Source organism: Gopherus evgoodei, chromosome 2, assembly GCF_007399415.2.
Source record: "Gopherus evgoodei ecotype Sinaloan lineage chromosome 2, rGopEvg1_v1.p, whole genome shotgun sequence".
NCBI classification, from domain to species: domain Eukaryota; kingdom Metazoa; phylum Chordata; order Testudines; family Testudinidae; genus Gopherus; species Gopherus evgoodei.
In genome coordinates this window covers 137808662-137825424 of record NC_044323.1, presented here as the reverse complement: position 1 = coordinate 137825424, position 16763 = coordinate 137808662, and the positions used below count along the sequence as shown (strand labels likewise).

General features: G+C 41.5%; 2 protein-coding genes across 2 annotated transcripts in view; both read left to right on the top strand.

Annotated features, from left to right (window-relative positions):
- Nucleotides 1-675, top strand: part of LOC115646181 (unconventional myosin-X-like) — a 157202-nt gene extending 156527 nt beyond the window's left edge. The window contains exon 7 of the mRNA XM_030551743.1: nt 662-675. The gene's annotated coding sequence lies outside the window, so the exon portion shown is untranslated. The remainder of the gene's footprint in view (nt 1-661) is intronic.
- Nucleotides 676-807: 132 nt separating this feature from the next.
- Nucleotides 808-16763, top strand: part of MYO10 (myosin X) — a 104624-nt gene continuing 88668 nt past the window's right edge. Inside the window, 12 exon segments of the mRNA XM_030551744.1 lie at nt 808-882; nt 1906-2009; nt 6153-6282; nt 8237-8355; nt 10711-10860; nt 11041-11141; nt 11385-11451; nt 13002-13094; nt 13961-14028; nt 14068; nt 14200-14227; nt 14230-14281. Coding sequence (XP_030407604.1) covers nt 825-882; nt 1906-2009; nt 6153-6282; nt 8237-8355; nt 10711-10860; nt 11041-11141; nt 11385-11451; nt 13002-13094; nt 13961-14028; nt 14068; nt 14200-14227; nt 14230-14281 — 971 coding nt within the window. The 5' untranslated portion in view covers nt 808-824.

Sequence of the window (16763 nt, the reverse complement as noted above, 5' to 3'; positions counted from 1 at the left end):
TGAGAGGTTCCATTGTGTGAGGCGGTATCCTCAGGTTGGCCGCACTGCTTCCTCTCTGCAGCTCTGGGCTATGCAACAGTTCCACATAGGACACTGCAGGTTGGGGAGGATTAGGGGTGTATCCTCAGGATTTGCAGTTACGTAGATGAAGTAGGCATAGGCCCTGTATAGGGGTGTTGGGTTGTGATGCTGTTCCTGCATTGTAGCAGGATTACTGGCTGTGGAACAGCTGCATCCCACTTGCATGTCTTGGAGGGGGGTGATTCTGTCCCCCTCACTCTCAACCGCCAAATCCTGCCTAGATCTTTTGCACAAAATGTTTGTTCACAGTTCATGCAAGGTGGGTGAATTTCACCCTTAAAGCAGGCACCAAACTAACCAGCAAGCAGAAAGATAAGCAGAAAGGTAGGTGTCACTTCAAATCCTGATTTGGTCCAGAATATGACAATACTTCAGTATGCTCTGTTGAAAAAACTTTTGGGATTTGAAGTGGCTGAATGTGTTAGTTATGGAAACTCTCCTTTTGCTGTGCAAACAGATACATGACACAGACCACAATGTTCTTTTTAGTCTCTGAAGTCAAGCACTAGGGAGTTGTAAACATATAGTTCTTTAACTTCACCATTTTATTCCTTGAGGATCACTTTCTTCCACACTAAAGATTTATTAGAAAAAGTAAGTCAACGTTTTGCTGTCATCCATTATTTTTGTTTATCACAGACTTTCTCAAAATTGCTGCTAAATAGGTTCCCTTTAAAAATAATCCCCTAAACAGAATTCTATTTGCTTTGACAGAACGTTGTAGTAAGGCAGAAACCCTGGGGATGAGAAATTATCACATATTCTATGCACTGCTGGCAGGGATAGAAGAGGAAGAGAAAGGTGAGTGACAAAGCTCAGCTCACACAACTGTTTGCAATGGCTCTTTGCCAGTACTATTTCAGTCATGAAACACCATTTTGCGGTGGACAGTGCTGTGGTAAACCAATAACCAAACAGAGAAATAGATTATTTATTTAATCTGAATTCAACGAGCATGTTTTGTGAGCTCATCTTGCTACAAGCAGTGCCTCCAGCATAGGAATGCTACCAGGCTCCTGGGGCTTATTCCCAGTGCTGTAGACTCACTTTGGACCCTTGGGATAGTCACTCAGGCTGGACACTGCGATGTGGGCTTGGTCCCTGACTATCTTGGCTTGAGCATAGGAAATTCCAAAGGGAAGAGAGGAGAAGGAATCATACTCTCACATCCTTTGTCATGAAGGTTAACCCCCAGCAAGAGAAATAGCATTTGTGTAAAAATGTCTAAGCTGTGTTAGCACCACCTTTTTGGCCAACTATACAGTTCATGGTGTTTCACAACTAGTTAAAATGAAAATTATCCAATGAATGTGATACATTTTCCATTGCTATAAACCAGAGGCTCCTAACGTTTCCAAACTACTGTACCCCTTTCAGGAGTCTGATTTGTCTTGCGTACCCCGAAGTTACACCTCACTTAAAACCTACTTGTTTAAAAAAACAGACATAAAAATACAAGTGTCACAGCACACTGTTAGTGAGAAATTGCTTACTTTCTCATTTTCCCCATATAATTATAAAATAAATCAATTGGAATATAAACATTGTCCTTACATTTCTGTGTATAGTATATAGAACAGTATAAACAAGTCATTGTATGAAAGTTTAGTTTGCTGGTGCTTTTTATGTAGCTTGCTGTAAAACTAGGCAAATATCTAGATGAGTTGCTGTACTCCCTGGAAGACCTGTGTGTATACCCCTGGTTGAGAACCACTGCTATAAACCACTTGATTTTGTGTCCCTGCTCATGTATATCTCAAGTAAATGAAACATTAATTATTTTTTTAACTGCTAAGGTGCGTGACTTGTTTTTTCTCTTTGCAGATGCATTTTACTTATCTGTACCAGAGCACTACCACTACCTGAATCAGTCCGGATGTGTAGCGGATAAGACAATCAATGACAAAGACTCCTTCAAGGAAGTCATTGTGAGTTGTTCGACCAGTTAATTATCGTTCAAGGGTGATAAGTTTCACTTCTCTTTGCTTGCTAGTGGTTTCAATGAAAGCTATCATGATCTGCAGCTAACTGGGGTCCTAATCCTGCAGAAGGATCAGTCCATGGTCATGGCTAGGTGCAATCCCACTCACTTGAACAGCACTCCAACATGGGCAATAAGGTGCCTCATGGAGGATCAGAGTCTGCTGTTGCTCAGAAGTGACTAATGTTTTGTCATACACTTTGCTATCACAGGGAGTGTTTCTTTCTTTGAATGCAGGATATGAAGTCACTCTCCCACCACTCCTTGGAAAGGAAAGCAATTAAATTGCAGAACAAAGAAGACAGCAGTGGAAGGCAATCAGACATTCACCCACCTTACCTTCCAATCCACGACTTATGTAGAATTACGTTACAGTAGTTTATAAGAAAGGACATATGCATTCATACCTAGGTGCAAATTACTCAATGCATGATGGTGAGGATGGGATGCTATAGAGTAAATACGTTAATAATGCATGTCCGAAATAGGACACCACAGGATATATAACAAGGGATGTACACAGAGAGCGATAGAAGCATGAAGCATCTTGTTTCACGGTTGATTGAGAACCTGTACATTTTCTGATTCATTCCCACTTTTTTTGACAAAACCAAACAAGTGTTCTGTTGTTTACCTAACTTGCCCCAAGCAGCCTTTAGAATACAGTGTAGCACTCCCATCCCATTCCAAAGTGTTTGCGCCTGTGTGTAATATTTTAGTATCTGGAATAACTAGATGGCTTTTTTCTTCATAACTATTGGGTGTACACTCCTGAGAGCTGGCTGTGTGTATAAAAGAGAAGCATCACTTCCTTATCTGTCTGCTCTTTATGCTCCTGGGACAGTTTATACAAAATTTGTCAAATAAAAATACCGAGCAAGCAGGAAGCAGCCTTTCTTTTATGGGAACATTAACCTTCTTACTAAAAGAAAACAAGCCACCTTATTTTACATGACCAGTGTACATATTTCTGCTGCTTCTCTCATTTCAAGGGTTCATACACTTTCTGCAGCATTTACTGAAATATGGAAATAGCAAATCCATGGGTAGTGTTGTGGACTTCTGCATCTTTCAATCTCTTCTAGCCATGTGCCTTTGGAGTAGAAGGGTGCGATAAAGATAATCTGGTATGTAGAGTAATGATCAATACGATTATTAAATAGAATGGAAACATGGGTGAAATGGAGGCATTCACACTAATTGAGGATTGCTCTAGGTAGCCTTAACTTTCACACCCACATTAGCATCAGCGATTAGCTACAGTAATTAGCTGACTCTTACTATTACCAGAATTACCAATTTCTTTTCCTAGTACCACCACCATTTCAGTGTGGCATGTATTCTATGAGATTTGAAAACCAATAAAAATGGCCCTGTACAGTTTATTTAAAGATGTTTATGTATATTTGTTTTTACAACTGTAAAATTACCTAATTTCGTGACAGAAATATTTTTTTGGAAGTGGGTGTTATACACATTGCAGTCATATAGTTCAGGTTGAGTAGCATGACATTTAATTTGCGCTAATCGGCTTGAGGCAGGTAGAGCATGAATTAACTTGACATGTAAATCTTGCATTCTGGAGTATTTTAGAAGCAGAAATTTGGGAACAGAGGGGGGCTTTTCCACACAGCTTTCCTTATAATGAGGGACAAGGACATTTTGCATCATGGGTTCCTGTTCCTTCCCCGTTTCATGCACCCCCATCCCTTGTTTCCTTACAGATCTTCCTAAGGCCTGAGAATGTGGCTTCAGTGACTTCAAAATTCCTAAGCCATATTTCATTCTTCTCTTTCTGTCATATGCATACTAATGATCTTTTCCAAGAGGCTATAGATGATTTCCCCTCTAGATGTTTTTCTTTTCTTTGTGTTCCAAAAGTTCTTCTCCAGTGGAGTGGGGATATGCAGTGTGAGCACACACACATGCATTTCTAAGTATTCTTGTGACATCTGTTATTATTGTGCCATGAACTGGATCCTATTAATAAAATCTCTTCAGCTTGTACCTCCCTCTGTAGCTATAACTATGGCTGATCGGATTAGAGACAAGCACAAGAAATTTGTTAAAAATCATCAGGAATAAGTGGAATTACTGGGTGAAGTTCCATGGTCTGTGTTATGCTGATTTCAGATTAGATCAGGTTTTCTCAGTCTGTGGCTTATGAACCAAAAGGCTCCAGTTCCACGGAGCTGGCCGAGTTCAGTTCCTCACGTCTGATGTTGTGACTTCTGGGGTCACAGTGCCACTGGGCTTTGGCTGAGCCGCCCCTCCATCATGATGGGCGGTGTGGGCAGCCAGACCAAATTTGAGTGAGTGGCACTGTGACCTCATTTGACAAGTCACAAAACCACTCACGAAAACTTGGCCCTGCAGCCCCTCATTAGGGAAACTGAGCCAAAACTGAGTGGTGCTGCTACCTGAATGTCACCACGTCTGGAGCCCAGCCAGCCCTGCAGAACCAGAACTGCAATAGCTGCTGTTATGGTATGCACAGTGTCATTATTTAGTACCAATTACGTTAATATGTATATTCTATATCATGGGTAAGGAATACTTAGTAAGACAGGTGTTTTTTGCACTAAAGCTATTTACTGGGTTGTGACAGGCCATCAAGGTTTATGAATGGGTCTTGAGCCCAGAAAGATTTGAGAACCACTGGACTAGATGATCATTGTGACCATAAAATTATGAATCTACCTACAAAGTATTGGCGATCGTATATATTTATTGTGTATTGGAAGAGTGTACATTTTCTCAGGTCTACGGTACTAAAAGATGTTGTATGTTCTGTGGGATTTTAGTAGTAGTTATAACAGCTCTTTCTGTGCAGACACAGTGGAATGGATTCCCAGAGCTTCTGCAGATATCCCTTTCCTCCTTATTTACTAAAAATGTTATTGCAAGTACGTGACTGGAGGTGTGGCAGGGGGAACAGGATGATCCCCTACCAATACCTTGGAGGGATGATAGGTATGAGAGAGAGGAGAGAAGAGAACTTCTTCCTCAAACCCTAAGCTGGCTGACATTGGGTAGAGCTCCTTTGTGGGGAGGAAGTAATTCCGAGAGCAGTTGCAAAAACACCTCTCAGTGCTGCTTGCGTTTTGCAAAATGACACTATTGTCATTATTGATACACACTATGACCAAAGACCGTCTTTTTGTAATAACATTTGCACAGAAATACAACACACTGAAATAGCCCTACTCAAATATGTCATGCTCTGTATATTCCGCGTCCCTGAATTAAGAGTATTTCATCAGTGCAAACCATGAATTACAGTGAATTTGCACAATCTGGTTGAGATTGCAGCACTATAGAGAGACATTTGGAAAAAACAAGCCATTCCCAAAGAAAATAGTTGTCTGTTTTTCTTGCATTAATCAAATAATACATGTTTTACATTGATTTTTTGTTTGTTCGTTTTGTTCCTGATATACAGTGGAACCGTGGGCGTTCTTACTTTGTTCATCCGTAAATCTAGTAGTTTTCACAAAAAAATTGTGTCTCACCCCAGTTAGTAGCGTACAATAATGAGTTTTTCACTTAGACTTTATTAATTTCTCAAAATATGAAGCAGAATATTAGTGTTACAAGTAAAACTAAATTACAGTGCACTGACAACGTACATTGCATGATACACATTTGGTCGCTTCCAGGACTAATCTGCAAAATCTGGTAACACACAGGGTAGGTTCCTCCCAGTTGCTAGTACAAATTAGAGAGGTTTTTTACTATGGTCCTGATCTTGTAAAGTACCCAAGCACAAGCATAACTTTAATAACATTCTGTTGCAGTGGAACAGCTCTTTAGAGGGTCAATGACACTCAGGGGGATGAGATTTTAAAGATGTCAGTGTGTTACTTTATGTGCTTAAAGTTGCACACATCATGTGTTAAAATGCTTGTGTAGATCGAGGGCTAAGACAAGAGATGCATTTGCTATTCCCATTCCACTGTCCCTATGTCGTTTCAAATGCTAAAGGCTTCAAAAGTCAGTTGTTGTGTTTTGTAATTTATCCTCCATAATCTGTTTGTTTCTGGTTCTCCAATAAAATCAGACACAAACTGAAAAAAATATTTTCTTCTAGACTGCAATGGAAGTGATGCAGTTCAGCAAGGAGGAGGTGCGAGAAGTTCTTAGGCTGCTAGCTGGAATTCTGCATCTAGGGAACATTGAGTTTATCACTGCTGGTGGGGCACAGGTGTCCTTCAAAACAGGTGAGATTGTTATGGGATGAGGAAATGTCCATGAATGCTTAATAGCAGTGTTGGAAACCAGGGCTGGCGCTTCCATTTAGGCGACCTAGGCGGTCGCCTAGGGTGCCAGGATTTGGGAGGGTGGCAGACTGCTCCGGTGGACCTCCCACAGGTGTGCCTGTGGACGGTCCATTGGTCCCGGGGCTCTGGTGGGGCATCCGCAGGCATGCCTGCGGCAGGTCCACCGGAGCCGCAGGGCCAGCGGACCCTCCGCAGGAACGCCTGCGGGAGGTCCACTGGAGCTGCGGGACCGGCGAGCCGGCCCTGCGCCTAGGGTGCCAAAAACCCTGGCGCCGCTCCTGTTGGAAACCATGCAGGACAAAAGTCTCTGGTTCCTTTTTAAGATCTGTGAATGATGGTTAAAATACTATTGTTGTTGTTTTATGAAGATGAAATGAGTTACTCCTTGGCACTGAACTCTGCCTCCAGTTCAGGAAAGAACTCAAGCGTATGCTTAACTTCCTCATGTGCTTAAGTCCCCTGAAGCCAATGCTGTCCTGAATTTGGAATGCTTCATTCTTAGGTTGATGAGACTTAAGTGCATTCTGGATTCAAGACTTTAGTGCACTGTTCCTGACTTGGTTGCCTTGTCAGCAAGTTACACCTGAAGCTGTGTAACCATGGGACAGAAAGTTCAGGGATTGGGTTTGGGAACAATGACATTATCCCTTACTTTTATACCAAATAATGGCAAAGTGCAAATTCAGATGCACAGTTTGGACAAACTCTTCTTCTATTCACCAGAAACATCTACATGATCTGGGGAGAAAGCAGAAGTACCTTCTAATGAATGAGGAAGTGGGTATTAGGTTTCTGTATCCATAAAACCAAACATTAGTATTAGCAATAAGATTAGGTTTGGATTTTTATTATGTTAAGAACAAATTAAAGGCTTCCAACTGTGATCTGTAATGAGTTGGGGGTGTTTTCAATCAGGTTCTTTCTTTTGTGCACGTTTATAACACTGTATCCTATTATTTCAGGAGCACTGAAAAGGAATAAGTGACTTAGACAACCACTGTATCAATTTATTGTAAATGCATTTTTAAGACAATATTTCAACCTTGTCTCTCTGAAGTTGAGCATCCAGACATTAATAACTGGGTTCGACTGGACAGTGAAATGAGTACAGGGATTTAACCTATGTAGAGATGCTGTACTGGGATGCATTAGCAGCTGGATTTATGCATATATTTCAGGGGATATTAGACCTCTGTGACTGGCAATTTCTTTATGATTATAGGTTCTCAGAGGAAGAATTAAAGGGACATTCTCACTCTGAAATTTAGTTAGTTTCAAATATGAGTTAAATGTTTTCCAGAATTTCAACTGTCCCTGAACTTCCTTGCTAATTTTTTTGGGTTTACCATGTCATTTTCCTATTTCTTAAAATGTGCTTTTTTCCTCCATTACTGGGTGAAACATCCACATGACTAAGAAGGGAAACTGACTGACCTGACCTGTACAGGGAAGAGAGTGAAAACTGAGTGAAACAACACAGAATGCTATTAAGTGCATAAAGTAAAGAAAATGGGAAGTAGACGGTGGTGCCAGTTCTGCTCTCCAATGGAGTGGATGAGAGTGGTGGCTGATGGGAGCCAGGTTTGGTTCCCTGACTAATGGCTGCCTGGCTCCAGCAGAAGTTAGAGCAGGAATGGAGCTCAATCGTGTCCGCTTAAGCTGTAGATGAGGGATGTCTGGTGTAGAAGGCAGCTACATTACCTCTACCAGCACTTTGCGTAAGGAGAGCAAAGTCCCTTTAGCAGACCAGAGAATCCAGCTCAATATTTTTTTCTAGTCTCTGTCAGAAGCTGCTTGGGTTTTGCTTCTAATTACAGTAGGTTAAAAAAATGTTGAGAGAATTGTGCCTTCTGCATACACGTGTGTATTTATTTTTGGCTCCTTCTGTTGCTAGCTCTGGGCAGATCTGCAGAGTTACTTGGGTTGGACTCAACACAACTGACTGAAGCATTGACACAGAGATCAATGATACTCAGGGGAGAAGAAATCTTAACACCTCTCAGTGTACAACAGGTAAAGACATACCACTTCAGATATATTTTAACAAAACAATTGGGCCAGACTTTCATCTGATGTAAATCCAGCGCAGAGTTCCATTGAGGTCAATGACTACAATGAACCAACAGCTTGAAGCATGTATAAGGGCTTGTCTTCACGGGGGTACTCAGGAAAATTCCAAATTAACAAATTTAGAATTGAAGTAATCTTCATTCTGTGTCCATAAAGGGGTTTAATTGACTTTAAATAATCCACTTTTAATTCACACCTTTGGTTCATTTGGATTAATTTTCCTCAGAGTCCCTATGTAGACAAGCCCTAAGAATTTTAGTCAGATAACTTGTTGGGGAGGTTCAAGTAACCAATACATCACAGGATTTTCTAATATGGTTTTAAAACAAGTTGTTATGATTGAGTCACATAATGCCAGAGATGTGCATAGCATTTTATAACATAGATAAAGACCAAATCCCTGCCTGTTTAGGGGCCAATCCCGCATGGGATCCACTAGCCCTCTGCCTTTTGTAGAGTTCAGTTGACTTTAATGAGTCTCTGCACAAGTGCAGGAATCCAGGCTAGCAGATCCCAGTGCAGATTAAGGCCTAAATTAGATGAGAACAAGAGTAGATAACCTCATGGGATGGAAAGAAGCGGTGGTCAAGACACAAAACAATTGGTTGTCAGTCATTTGGAAGCTAATGCATGCTGCTTCTTTGTTACATTTAAAAAAAAAATCTTAATCCATAAAATACAGAAATATAATTTATAAACGTCCTTGAAGAAGGAGTTGTGGGACTAGGCTGAGAGGAAGAAGAGAGTGGAATTGTAGCTCCCATGGTCATGAAGGGTCTTCCTGTCCTAGAGAGCGCAGGAAAGAAAGCATGGCGGAGGCAGGGTGGAAAAGGGGTACAAAGGGATAGGGCATTCAGATTAGCAGTTTGGGCTGAACAAACAGGATTAGAGGAGCATAAAAGGAGGCAGAACCTGAGAGGTAATCATAAGAAATGTTATTGAGAGCCTTGAAGGTAAGACTACCTAATTATTTATTTAGGGGCATGTTCTCCTGATATCCTGACTCACATTGGGTAGCAGCTTACTCTGCAGGTAGCTCCGTTGATTGCACTGAGGCTTCTCTTGTGGTACAGAGCTATTCAGTGTAGGATAAGAATCTGGCCCTTAGATTTTTAGAAATCTCTATGGATGTCCATCTAGTAATTATAAGAACATGAGAGCGCCATGCTGATCTAGATCATGGTCTATCCAGAGCAGCCAGTACCAAAGTTCAGGGCCATGTACAGAGCAGAGCAGCTGGAGTGATCCACTCAGTCTTCCTCTTCGTTTTTTGGCAGTCAGAGATTTAGACTCACCTTGTGCACGGGGTTGCATCCCTGACCATCTTGGCTAATAGCATTGATGGACTTATCCTCCATGAACTTACCTAGTTCTTTTCTTGAGTACAGTTATACTTTTGACCTTCACAACATCCCACGGCAATGAGTTCCACAATTCATTATGCACTGTGTCAAAAATTACGTCTTCTTGTTTGTATTCAGCTTGCTGCCTATTAATTGCATTGCATAACTGCTGGTTTTTGAATTGTGGGAAATGGTAAATAGCACTATTCACTTTCTCCAGACCAGTCATGATTTTATAGACCTCTGTAGGTGGAGCAGGAAGGGCTTCCTTTGGTTAAAGGGAGGAGGGATAGCTCAGTGGCTTGAGCATTGGCCTGCTAAACCCCGACTTGTAAGTTCAATCCTTGAGGGAGCCACTTAGAGATCTGGGGCAAAATCAGTACTTGGTCCTGCTAGTGAAAGCAGGAGGCTGGGACTTGATGACCTTTCAGTTCTATGAGATAGGTATATCTTTATTTATTTAAAGGTTGCTCACCACTTCTCACTGTAGGATCCTGTTTTTAAGTTGCCTTAACTTTGTAAGACTAGAACCATTTGGGCTAAATTTCCCAAGCCAGATAGATGCCTACCTCAGGCTCAGTTTTGGAAGTTTCAGCAACTATGGTTCAGCCGCTTCTGAGAATGAGATTAGGGAAAAGCATACTGTACATTCAGATTATATATGTTTATGTACAAGGAGCTGAATTTAGGTAGCACAGACACCCTTATTGTGGTATTTCCTAATTTTTGAGTGTTTGACTTTGAAACCTTAACTTCTTTTTTAAATGCAGTATAAATACTGAGTTACAATAACTCACAATGGAGCTTTTCAATCATTAGTGCTTTAATTGTAACCAATGTAATGTATACAGACTCTGATAGAAATATAAAACTACTTTTTCATTGCACTGGGCAAAGGACACTGGCAAAATGTGATAATTAAATTACTATGCTGTGTATTACCTCTCCAATGCAGGCAGTAGATAGCAGAGATTCTGTGGCTATGGCACTTTACTCCCAGTGTTTTGCATGGGTTATTAAAAAAATCAACAGCAGAATCAGAGGCAAAGAAGATTTCAAGTCCATCGGAATTCTTGATATATTTGGATTTGAAACTTTGAGGTATGTTCCAAAAAATTGCTGGGAATTTATTCTTAATTTTTATGTATGCCATTGTTCCACAATTCCATTTAACTTCTCTAGAACTGGATTATCAAATGCTTTAGGACTTGAAACAAATCAGTTTATCATTTACAAAACAAATGGAGTTGGAAGTTTTTACCTTTGAATGTCTGTGGTTTTTCAGGTTAATCATTTTGAGCAGTTCAATATTAACTATGCAAATGAAAAGCTTCAGGAATATTTCAACAAGCACATTTTTTCCTTGGAGCAACTGGAATATAGCAGGTAAGAATTGCAGCTGGAGTTTGGAAGGTGCCTAGGGGAGAGAAATAACCAAAGCCTTAACATTCAATGGGATTTGAGTGCCTAACTTCCATAAGCACATTTAAAAAATCCTGGCCTATAGCTGCATATCATTATTTTTTTTAATTGATTTTACCCTAACTTGCATGATAGGCATAGCAAACCGCCTCTCCTCCTAACACGTTTGTAATTATGAATAAAATGTCCTCTCTTTTCTTACATTAGAGAAGGACTAGTCTGGAAAGATATTGACTGGACAGACAATGGAGAGTGCCTGGACCTGATTGAAAAGGTAATACGTTATTTGATATTGTGGTATGCTTGGACAGATTACTGTGTTCTCATCACTTATGTGAGCAGGAATTTTAAAGCAGCATGTAGTCAAAAGACAGCGTATATTTTATTTGTTTAAATGTTGATCTTTAATACAGTGGTTTTCAAGCTTTAGTATATTGTGGATCACTTCATAGGATCAGTATACTTTAATGGACATATACCCCTCCCAGTCCTGATGAGATCATTAAAGAGATAGGTTGGAGAGAGATTCACATTACTGTGATGCTTTGGGACTTCAACCATGATCAGGATTCGGTTGCACTAGGCACTGCAGAAATGTAGATAAAGAGAGTCCCTGCCTGAACTCTTTACAACCTAAATAGACAAGACATACAAATGGCTGGGGGAAGAGATGAAACATACAAGCAGAATGAACTGTAGGATGGTTGACAAAGATCAAATTAGTTCCACAATTTTTAAATTGCTTTATTGGGTGGGGTTTTGTTGAGATGGGGATTGTATATTCTGTCTCTACTCTTAAATTCCTTTTCCTGAATGGTATACTTCGCATTTCAATGTATCTAGTCTTCTCTTATTGCCCGTTTTCCCCCCACTGCCATAGTGGCTCCAGGTCACTTCTGCAATTTATTTCTGTCCTCCTGTGTTTTATTATTTGCCCCTCCCCTAGTTTTCTTCCATCCATAAAATTGATTATGGTTGAATGTGCACCAAAGAAACACAAAACCTGTGAAACAGCTGCACAGTGTTGATATGTGTGAGTGCATTTTGTTTTGTTGGGATGGAGGAGAGATGAAATGGATTTAAGTTCTCTCCTTGGAACCAGTAACTCAGAAGTTCCGGTCCCTGTTCAACAGTGACTCCGTTTGGGGCATAGGACAAGTTACTTAACCTCTGTGTCCCTTTCGGTAGAACTATAATACCTGCCCGCTTCCCAGGGCTGTTATGAGAATTAATCAATACTGTAAAGCACTTATAAAAGATTAGATGTGGTGGTGGTTAGTAAAATTTGAATGTAGTTGGTTAAAAAAGATTCTGGAAACTCTAACAGAGACGTATATTGTTATGAAGTTACCAGTAAACTGACTTGAAGAATGACACATGCTTCAACGCTGTGACAGAAGCAGCTCCGTGCACCATTTGGAAGTGTTCTTCAAACCTCAGGTTGAGAATACTTGGGCAAATAACCACATTGCAGTTTCTAGCTATTCAGAATATAGCTCGAGCTGGACTACTGGCTCACCCAAAGCAAATTTTAAAGAAAAACAGGATAAATCCCCTTCACTTGAACAATGAATTTGGGCTAAAAAGTGCTCACATTTTCAATAACTGCTTTTTCCTCCATTGTTTGCTTTTACTTGCTTATACGTTCCCAGAGAATCCTTTTCCTCTAACAACGTTACAGTTCCTGTGAGAGTTTTTATGATATATTGGTTCGCTTATGCCTCTCTTGACAGCATCTTCAAGACGATTTTCACTAGTGGAAAGGTCAGTGTAAACACTCGATGGACTAATTCATCTTCATTCTCTTTATTTTTACTGATCTAGAAACTTGGCCTGCTAGCACTAATCAATGAAGAGAGTCATTTTCCTCAAGCGACTGATTGCACCTTGTTGGAGAAGTTACACTCCCAACACGCTGTATGTGTTTCTCTAATTTATTTAGTGTGCCATTTGTAAGATCCTTTGTTTCTCCAGAGGTCTGTGATTCATATGCATGGATGCATAATCTTACAGTACATATTAGGCCCAATTCTATTCCCAGTGAAGTCAGTGGCCAAGTCATTTGCTTCAGTGGGAGAAAGAGGGAGCTTGTTATCTGAAAATACGCAATGTGGAGATAGATACTTCCATATGCATAGGTAGTGAAATAGGCCAGATTCTAATCTCAGCTACACCAATGTAAATCTGGAGTAACTCTATTCACTTCTCCAGAGTTACTCCAGATTTACATTGATATGACAAACTGGAATCTGGCCTGATGTCCATATTCAGATGATCATTTCCTTTATTGTACAAGAGCCCCTTTAATATAGAGACAAGGTGGGTGAGATAATATCTTTTATTGGACCAACTTCTGCTGGCGAGAGAGACAAGCTTTCAAGCTCCACAGAGTTCTTCTTCAGGTCTTGGAAAGGTGAACCTACAACACCCCCTTTAATACAGTCATATTTCTGTTTTCACAATTACCTAACCTGACAACAGCCAGTTCAGGCAAGCCCTTCTTGTCCACCATGTCTTTAACTGATCACCTTTGCCAGATGGCTTAGAGTTAGTCTAATGCCTTTAATGTACTATAAATCTCCCGTTACTGTGTTTGAAGCAGCTCCAGACTAACAAATCCTATTACCAATATAGAAATGGTGTTTGCTTTTGGAGCACTAAAATTTTAGGGTGTTCACTGGAAGACAGTGGTTTGGACAAATTCAGATTGAAGACAACTTGGCTGTTTATCTAGATTCCAATTGTTTTCTCCACTAAAATGTTTTTATTTTTCCTTAAATTAGAACAATTCCTTTTATGTGAAACCAAGAGTCGCTGTTCACAACTTTGGAGTGAAACACTATGCTGGGAGGTAATTTCTTTTCTTCATTTGGTAAAATGCTTCCAACAGTGTTTCAGAATCACAGCCACTCACAAATTAACTGAAGCATTCTGTTCCCTCAGTGCACTTTATGGTACTGCCTTTGTGAGAGGTACTTAACAACTGTGCTATTTTATCTGAGCCTGTTCTGCTTTTTACTAGGTCCACTATGACGTCAGGGGAATCTTAGAGAAAACAGAGATACTTTCAGAGATGATCTCCTAAACTTGTTACGTGAAAGCAGGTATGTTGGTGCATTTGCATCTTGGGATGATACTGGGAGGTGCCACGTGCTCGGATGTCAGTGGAGTTGAGAGCAGTACCTGCAACATAGGATTGGACCTTTACTGAGGAGAAGTGAGCAACGACAAGTGGCTGAGGAGATTGGCACTTAATGAACTTCTCTTGTGTACAGTTCTAAATATAATACTACTTCTCTCTCATATTGGGCCAGATTCTGATATCCTCACCAGGTGGCAGAGTATCTTATTCCTAGTGATTGCAGTGCATTTGTTAGAGTAATGTCTACACTATGGGATTAGTCTGATTTTACAGAAACCGGTTTTGTAAAACAGATTGTATAAAGTTGAGTGCACGTGGCCACACTAAGCACATTATTTCGGTGGTGGGCGACCATGTACCAAGGCTTGCGTCGATTTCCAGAGCGTTGCACTATGGGTAGCTATCTCATAGATATCCCATAGTTCCTGCAGTCTCCCTCGCCCATTGGAATTCTGGGTTGAGATCACAATGCATGATGGAGCAAAAACAGTGTCGCGGGTGATTCTGGGTAAATGTCGTCACTCAATCCTTCCTCCGTGAAAAGCAACGGCAGACAATAATTTTGCGCCCTTTTTCTCTGGATTGCCCTGGCAGACGCCATAGCATGGCAATCATGGAGCCTGTTTAGCCTTTTTTCACTGTCACCGTATGTGTACTGGATGCTGCTGACAGACGCGGTACTGCAGCGCTACACAGCAGCATTCATTTGCCTTTGCAAGGTAGTAGAGACGGTTACCAGCCCTATATCACCATCTGCAATTGGAAATTGTCGATGATGGTTACCAGTCATATTGTACCGTCTGCTGCTGTCATGGGTGCTCCTGGCTGGCCTCGCTGAGGTCGGCCGGGGGCGCATGGACAAAAATGGGAATGACTTCTCAGGTCATTCCCTTCTTTATGTTTTGTCTAAAAATAGAATCAGTCCTGCCTAGAATATGGGGCAAGTCTACTAGAGAACCAGAGAGCACAGCCGCTCTGGGTCAAAGCCCCAGATATCCCGCAGAAATGATGAACTGCATGCCATTCTAGGGGGTGCTTCTGGAACAACCCCACCCGTTGCTTCCCTCCTCCCTCACCCCTCCTGGGCTACCGTGGCAGTTATCCCCCCATTTGTGTGATGAAGTAATAAAGAATGCAGGAATAAGAAACACTGACTTTTTAATGAGATAAAATGAGGGGGAGGCAGCCTCCAACTGCTACAATATTCCAGGAAGGACATCTCCATTACTCATTAAAGGATGAGGGGGAGAGGAGCACAGCCTCCTGCTGCTATGATAGTCCAGAATCTCCATTAGACATGAAAGCAGGGAGGAGAGGAGCTCAGCCTCCAACTGCTATGATGAGGACGGTTACCAGCCCTATTGCACCATCTGCCAGGACTGAATCTCCAGGACACAATGCTTAAAGAAGGGAATGACTAGGAGTCATTCCCATTTTTGCCCAGGCACCCCCGGCCAACCTCACCAAGGCCAGCCAGGAGCATTCACAGGATGATGACGAGGACGGCTATCAGTCGTTTTGTACTGTAGCATTTGCCACCAGGGAGGGGAGAGGATGCTGCTGTTTAGCGCTGCAGCACCCCGTCTACCAGCAGCATCCAGTAGACATATGATGACATTGAAAAGAGGCGAGAAATGATGTTTTTCCCTTTTCTTTGAGGAGGGGGAAGAAGGGGTAAATTGACAACATATTCCCTGAACCACTGGTGACAATGTTTTCGACCCTTCAGGCACTGGGAGCTCAGCCAATAATGCAAATGCTTTTCGGAGACTGCAGGAACTGTGGGATAGCTCGAGTCCTCAGTTCCCCCTCCCTCCCTCCATGAGCATCCATTTTATTCTTTGGCTTTCCATTACACTTGTCACACAGCACTGTGTTGAGTCTCTGCTTTGGCATTTCATCTTCTGGAACGGAGCTCTGATAGAACAGATTTGTCTCCCCAGACAGCAATCAGATCCAGTATCTCCCGTACGGTCCATGCTGGAGCTCTTTTTGGATTTGGGACTGCATGGCCACCGATGCTGATCAGCGCTCCACGCTGGGCAAACAGGAAATGAAATTCAAAAGTTCACGGGGCTTTTCCTGTCTACCTGGCCAGTGCATCTGAGTTCAGATCGCTTTCCAGAGCGGTCACAATGGTGCACTGTGGGATACCACCCGGAGGCCAATACTGTCGAATTGCGGCCACACTAACCCTAATCCGACATGGCAATACCAATTTCAGCGCTACTCCCCTTGTTGGGGAGGACTACAGAAATCGGTTTTAAGAATCCTTTATATCGATATAAAGGGCTTCATTGCATGGACGGGTGCAGGGTTAAATCGGTTTAACGCTGCTAAATTCGGTATAAACGCGTAGTGTAGACCAGGCCTTAGAGGAGTAAGGTACTACTCAGTGTGAGTAAATGTATTAGAATTTGGCCCAGGATACTTCATATTTTCAA